Consider the following 7,315-nt stretch of genomic DNA (forward strand, 5'->3'; position numbering starts at 1 on the left):
GATCTTTTGACTAAGGGCATGGCACTGTTGAAATTCAAGGATAATGTAGTGAATATGGGGACTTGGTTCCATTATGTAATTTTTCATTGTGTGAACAATGTTATTTTAATGAAATTCTTAATTATTTTGATATTTTTTCTCATATTGATGTGTACCTTAATTTAATTTTGAGAAAATTCATCTGTGTTGAACCAAGAATAAACATAGGGTTTATTCATTAAGAAATTGTTGCCACATAAATTATAATGTTTAAGAAATAAATACATGGTAATACATGGAAGGTAATACTCGTCATTAGAGAACCTATCGCCATGATTCATATATTTATTACTTAAATATAGATTATCGATGGGTTTAAGATAAAACATTATATTAGAAGTATGGACCAAGTGGAAGAATGTTGACCGTTTCTCATGGAGCCCGTTCGTGAGAACGAGTCTCCAGCTTCCCTTAATTTTAGGAGCTCTTGAAGTGGTCCACTCTGAGTGTTCATCACGTTCGTAGAACGTTGGAACTGCCTCATGATAAACTGAACACGTGGGACACGTAGCCACCAAAGCTTAATAGAAGCTTCGGTTATAAATACTACGTGTAGTCCCCAGACTCATTCACTCAATCCCCTTCAGTATAACACCATCTAAATAGAATGAGTAGAGTTTGGAAGTGCCAAACATCAGTGAGAGAGCGCAACAAAACCGTAAGGAACATCAATGGCTGGAGGTACTGTTTCTTTGTCATTAAACTTGTCAATTCTGTTTTAAAGTGTTTATTCCGTATTATAGGATCGTTATTTTGCTTACACTTTGTTGACACAGGTTTCCTAAGTTGAGTGTTATGACATACAGAGTTAAGCTTTCAACTGCCTGGTGCAGCATGAGATTTTAATCTCTAAAGAAAATAAGTGATTCTATTTTAGTTTTAACTTCACAATTTATGCTATGAGTTCTGTACTAATTTGTTTGTTATTGTTGTTGTCTTATTTTTGTGTTATTTCCCCTTTGATTACATGCTAATTCATTGTCATATACATTTGGCTGGGAGGTTCATTATATAACCTACTTTCTAGGGGCGTACAGGAACTGATCGGATTGGCAGTCATCAACAGGAAATGGCCGCAGAGCTAGGAACCGGTGGAGAACAGGCAGGTCGACAGTAGGGATTTGCTAAAACTTACGTCGGTCGGTTCGGTCCCAGTTTGAACCAATGTCAAACCGGCCGATAGTAAATATATGTATATTTTTTATATATGAAACAACGTTGTTTCACTTAATTGAGTGAAACGACATCCTTTTGGACATGAAGTTTTCAAAAATAAAATAAGGCGTTTTAAAGTAGGGTTTAATAACCCTCTCTCCCTCCTGTAAAGTCCTAATGACAGACCCAAACCACATGGCCTATACTCTGAAAGGACTAGTCAGTGATACAATTAGAGCCACATTGGAACCTTAGAAAGAGCAAGAACTTCTCATTCCCAAGCAATGTGAGATCTCATACACCACCTACCCTTATCCTTATCATATGGGGTATCACAATCTACCCCCTTAAGTTCCTATCGTTCTTGTCGGGCTAGTCCATCGTTGGTGATATGGCTCAAGTCCCACATTTCTAGTTGAAATAGGCTCTGATACTATTTGTAACGCCCTAAGAGAATGCCCAAAATACATAGCCTATACTTCAAAAGGACTAGTCAGTGATACAATTGGAGCCCCATTGGAACCTTAAAAAGAGCAAGAGCTTCTCTTTCCCAAGCAATGTGGGATCTCATACATCACCTACCCTTATCATGTGAGGTATTACAATCTACCCCCTTTAAATTCCCAACGTTCTTGTCGGGCCAATCCATCGTAGGTGATACGGCTCAAGTCCCACATTAGATATTTGAAGATCACTCTACGTATCATAACTAAAGTCAGCTCTTATCTTCAATTGCATTCAAGGAAGAGATACAAACAAACAAACAAAAGAATATCATAAGCTCATCAATTTTTGGAAGTTTTGATTCATCCCCTTTTCAATCATACCCGTACAGCCAATACCTTCCCATAAAAATTAATCTCATCTCATATGGTTCCAACACGATCAAATCCCAACCATTAAACAATTTCAAGTTGACTGACTAGTCGTGAAAAACATTGAGTTTCCTAAAGTCTCACCTCGGACTAAAAATAGCAACATCCAACCAAAGAAATTAGAATTAGTTTGCACGGTGTATGTAGCGAAGACCAAAATAGCCTACGTACATTCTGAAATTTAAGAAAAAAAGGCTCAAAACTCATATTTCCTTTGACTCCCATTCCAGAACCACGAGTATCTAAAAGAAAGGAGTTAATCCAAAGAAAATTATCTTTGTTTCCGTGAGTACCAGACCTAGAGGACTACAAGTGACCAAATCTTCTTGGGTTGGACTGTGGAAAGCGGTGTTGGGTGGAAGCTTGGTCGATTAGGGCTTGTCAGCTCAATCATATTTTTGAGAGAAAATTGCTCAAGGAAACTGGAAAAATCTTTGTAGCGGGAAGAGAGAGAAACAAAAGGAAATGGAAGAAAATCGCTCAGGGAAACAGAGAAACAGTTCTTGAGGGAAGAGAGAAAATGGAGAGAAAATAAAAGAAAATCGCTCCACTTAAAATCGCTTGAGGAAACAAAGAGACAATCCTTAGGGAAGAGACAAAATTGGAGAAAGGGAGAGAAAGTGAGAGAAAGAGTGAGAACGTGGGGGACAAAGAAACAGAGAGAAATACGTGGGAAAGAAACTACGGGTAATTGGATGGAAATTAATGAATAAAATATACGTTTGGCATGTGAACAGTGGCTCGCCAAATATGACCCGAGAGAGTGATTCACTATAGCTCAAAGCTTCAACTTTTACTCTTTGATGAATCCAATGCAGCAATTTTAACATAAAATAAGGCAAATTTTGAAGTTCACTTGCATTTAATGAATCGAATGCCAGTGCTCTAATGGGTTGGTTTTAATGGTATGTAAAGTGATTGCTTTATCGGTGAAAATTACATTAGGAAAAGTGTACAATATTAACAATGTCTCTTATATTATTTGAAGAACCATAAGTGCTATTATCACAAAAAATCCTCATAAAATAAATATATATTTCATAATAAAAGTAATTTTATAATAACGATATATTTACAATCATGTTTACAACCTTTCATACAACCATATTTTAAAATGAGACTATTTATGTAAAGTGATGTTATATTTATAAAAATAATCATTCCTTTAAAATATAATTATATAAAATATTATAAAAAGAGTTGTATGTCATTCATTTTTCCTCTCGGGAAACAGTGGGTAACAAAAAAGACTTTGGTGGAATTATTTCGAATATAAAAACATCGGGTTCCACAGAAATTGAGTGGACTCCAGCGATTGGATTGGTTCCTTACCCATCTATACATCAGACCCATTTATGATTTACGTTGGGCTATGCAACATAAATCTGCAACTACGAGCTTCATTAATTTTTTCAGAAATTTAGCCTGTTATAGAAAATAACTTAAATAAAATATAAAATAATAAAAGAGATGCGATAATAAACCAAGTGAAAATAGGACAAGCCCTGGAGGAACACTAGAAAGAAAGAAGGTATTTTTTCTCCCAGATTTACTATACATCAACTACTATTCACCACCCCACATCTTATGAAAAACACCCACACTAACACATTCATATCCTATGAAAAACACCCACACGTCCTATGAAAAAGCTATAAACAAAAAAAAAAATGATAATACTAAAACATGTTCAAACCATACACCCTCAGGCCTCAACCATAATGTGGCTGCTGCATCATATACTATCTGGGGAAGAAGATTGATCAAGTGAATTTTACCAAATGGCTAGATCTGATATATAGAATTATCCAACCCACTTAAATAGTGAAGTAAAATGGAAAAAAATGATAAGCATGAAAAGAAGCAACTCATGTAAATCATATCCTACAACTTCATTGGAAAATCATCCTGCATGTCCACAATTGCAGAATGCATCAAACTAGGAAAAAACCTCAACTGAGCTAAAATCTCACAGCAACTATACCCCTATAAGCTGGTGTTCATAAATTTCAACATTTCAACCAAAGTGAATTTCCACTTTGCTACTGTCACATACTTTTTAGTTCACTCCATATGAGCCCGAGTCCTCAACCCTGTAAAAGTTCACCAGATGTATTGAATTCTTGAATTATAGCATTAAGTATAAAGCTCTTTCTTAAGTACTTTGCCTCAGAATTCTGTTCATGAATGATTATTCTATATTTATACACGCTGACAACAAGACAATGAAGCTAAAGCTAACTGCTGACAACTACACCAGAATACACTCATTATATTTCTTTTTGGTGCAGAAATCTTATTTCTAAAGAGATTCAATTCGAAACTATAAGTCCAAGGTCCAATATTGAAATAATTTCAAAGGTTTGCCTTGACTTTGTCCTTGTCAACAAACAATTCGAAATGCCTCAACTTTGAAGTAAAATTGGGAAAGAACGTGAAGCATTACAGAATCAAGCATTATAACATTGAACATCAGATAATTCTGTCAAAAGGGTTTTCAATTTATTGGTATAAATAAGTGGGCTGTGGATGAACTTTGAAAATTAAAACAAGGAACAAAGCATTACAAAGTGACTCTATTTAGTGCCTCTCAAAAGCAAATAAAAGGCAGAAACATGAAAGCAGAAAGATTCAAATACAGGCATGTTAAGAAATGAAAACCAAATTTTTTAGCTAGACAAAGCTATCTCAATGAAGATTAATTCTAGTCAATAAGATAAATGCCCAGAGAAGCACCCTGTACGGCCAAGTTGAATCACACATCTTCCTTTCACTCGAGCATATAAATCCTCAACAACCCACAACAGCACAGTTGTACACAAACACACCAACATGCTCCTTCACACCAAGAACCTTCCAGTCCAAGGTTCCATTATTGACCCCAGACTTTGGACACCAAGAGTTCAGTACAATCCCTTCGCCTTCTGGGCCTCTTTGGCCACCCACAACCAGCAGTTCCTCTCCACAAGCCTTGAAAGCCAGGCCCCAGCCATTTGCCAAATCAGCCCTCACTGGAAGCCTTCCCAACACATCCCAGGTGTTCTTCACTTTGTCATACTTCTTCACCATGTTGGTCAAATGCTCGATTGCATATAACTGGTTATTAACAACTGCCACAAGAGGAGGAGCCTGGGTGGCCGTATTGGCAAATGGATACATATCCTCTATTTTCCTCCATTTCTTCGTCTGAAGATCATACTCCTCTCCACAGGTCAATGGTACCGAGGGATTTAACATCCCACCAATCACATAGAATTTTTCATCCATAAAAAATCCCGAGCACAATCTACGTGGCGTGTGCATGCTAGGTAACATTTCCCAAGTACCTGATGAAGAGTCATACAATTCAGCAGATTGCAAAACATTCCCATATTTATCACTCCCTCCTGCAACAATAGCAATCGAACCAAGGCTACTCGAACTGGACAAACACCGAGGGCGGTGACCAAGGCTACTTGACCCAAACAAACACCGAGGACGGTTCATACCTTGACACTTGTCCCAACTCCGATGAATCAAACTATACTTCCAAATGGCAAAATCCAACAACTCACGACCAAAAACCAACAATTCACTGCCCATAGCCAAGGACTCCTTATCAGCATGATTAAAACACTCGTCACAAGGCATTCTTGGCAACGTCATCCATTTCTTCCTAATGGGGTCAAATGCTTCCCACCCCCTTGGATCACAAACTAAATACACCCAATGCTCCACAATCTCCAATTGTTTTCTCAACCCATATAAACACCCACTTTTAATTAAACCATTAAAACTTGCATTAACACAAGATAAAGATGCATAGTCCGATCTACTCACCCAAGCAAGGCAATCCAAAGCGAGGTCGTTGATAAGACCCGGGAGAAGCGAATCACTTGGTCCATATCGAGGCCGACCATCATTCACTCCTCCCTCTGGATTCATTTTCGAAATAGTAGTCACCTCCTCCCCTCTACCTCCACAGAAATAATCCTAGCAAGCTTTGTTTGATATGTTAAAAACAAATCTCTACCATACCCCAACAAAACCAAGCAAATTTCTCATACAACATTCATTCTTGACAAAGGGTTCCAAAACTTCTTCTATACCGCAAATCCTATATCTTGTCCCAATACCCGGAAAACAAATACCGAGCTTTGCACGCAATTGGTCTCCATGTGTTTATTCTTTCCATCAGTTTAACACGAAAAAGTATACCCAGAAAAAGCAAAAGTGCATCGATGCAACTAAGAAGATGGCAAAATATTTTCACATTTGCCGAAACTGATGCAAACGAATCGAGTATGGAAACACATGCATCCTCCGTATAAGATTGAGACTTCTAGAGATACCACCGAGTTATATTGATTTTCCAGAAAATTTATCGGCTGATTTCCAGCAATCCAAACAGAATTACCTGAATTTCAAGAAAAATAAGAAGTTAAAAAAAGAATTGAAAAAATAACATTCGACTGAACAGTGAAATGAGCAAAATATCTTTTCGTTACTATTGGACAGGTTCGCTAGAATCCGGATTGAACGATAAAATCGTTGTTTGGATCCAAATAGGATGATTTTTCGGATCTCGCTCTATTTGGAGAAAAAAGAAATGAATCGCAGGTTCAGTAGCGATAAAATGACCGTTAAAAAAAGGATTCCATACCGGAAAGTGTGGCATCCGTTTAGGATCTCAGGACTCGGTTCTCTGTATAATGCGCCGGAAACCATTACCGCCAAACACATCGCCGGAGCCCGGCGAGTGAGAGAGAAAGGAGAGAGAGGGGTCGGAGATAACTTGGAATACAGAGAGAGAGAGAGAGAGAGAACTGGGTTTGTCGAAAAGTGGGGTGGGTTATATAAAACTCAAAACTATTGGGGAGGTTTGCTGTAATGACCCTACTTTTGTACATATTATGTTTTTGTACCTCACTTAAGCCAATTTATTACAGTTAATCACTCGTTAATTCTTATCTAATTTGCCTTCCCCACCTATTCTTGCAATTAAATATGGAAAATAATTTCTCAAATAAAATAACACTATTATAATATTTTTTTTCACTTATAGTAGCTTTTATATCTTTTGGAATATCTTTAAAACTCTTCATAATCACTTCTATAAGTGAAGACTGAAACATCAACTGCTAGTTCGTCAGTCCTAATTTTTCATCATCCATTTCTTCATGCATATAAATCTATGTGTCGCCACAATAGCCACAAGATCACTCACGCTTTTCTTAATCACTTACTTGATTGTTTCAACCACTCTC

At 37.2% G+C, this 7,315-nt stretch overlaps 1 protein-coding gene across 1 annotated transcript; it reads right to left on the bottom strand.

Annotated features, from left to right (window-relative positions):
* Positions 1–4,549: 4,549 nt before the first annotated feature.
* On the bottom strand, positions 4,550–6,876 carry LOC121241307 (F-box/kelch-repeat protein At5g60570-like). The gene is made up of 2 exons (XM_041139025.1): positions 6,712–6,876; positions 4,550–6,465 (listed from the first exon to the last, which is right to left on the bottom strand). Exon 2 carries the CDS (start codon positions 5,991–5,993, stop codon positions 4,860–4,862), a length of 1,134 nt encoding a protein of 377 aa, XP_040994959.1. The 5' UTR covers positions 5,994–6,465; positions 6,712–6,876; the 3' UTR covers positions 4,550–4,859.
* Between the last annotated feature and the right edge of the window lie 439 nt (positions 6,877–7,315).

Source organism: Juglans microcarpa x Juglans regia, chromosome 7S, assembly GCF_004785595.1.
Source record: "Juglans microcarpa x Juglans regia isolate MS1-56 chromosome 7S, Jm3101_v1.0, whole genome shotgun sequence".
Taxonomy (NCBI): Eukaryota; Viridiplantae; Streptophyta; class Magnoliopsida; order Fagales; family Juglandaceae; genus Juglans; species Juglans microcarpa x Juglans regia.

Coding starts and splice junctions, on each gene's coding strand:
- LOC121241307 (XM_041139025.1), bottom strand. CDS start 5,993: ATGAATCCAGAGGGAGGAGTGAATGATGGTCGGCCTCGATATGGACCA.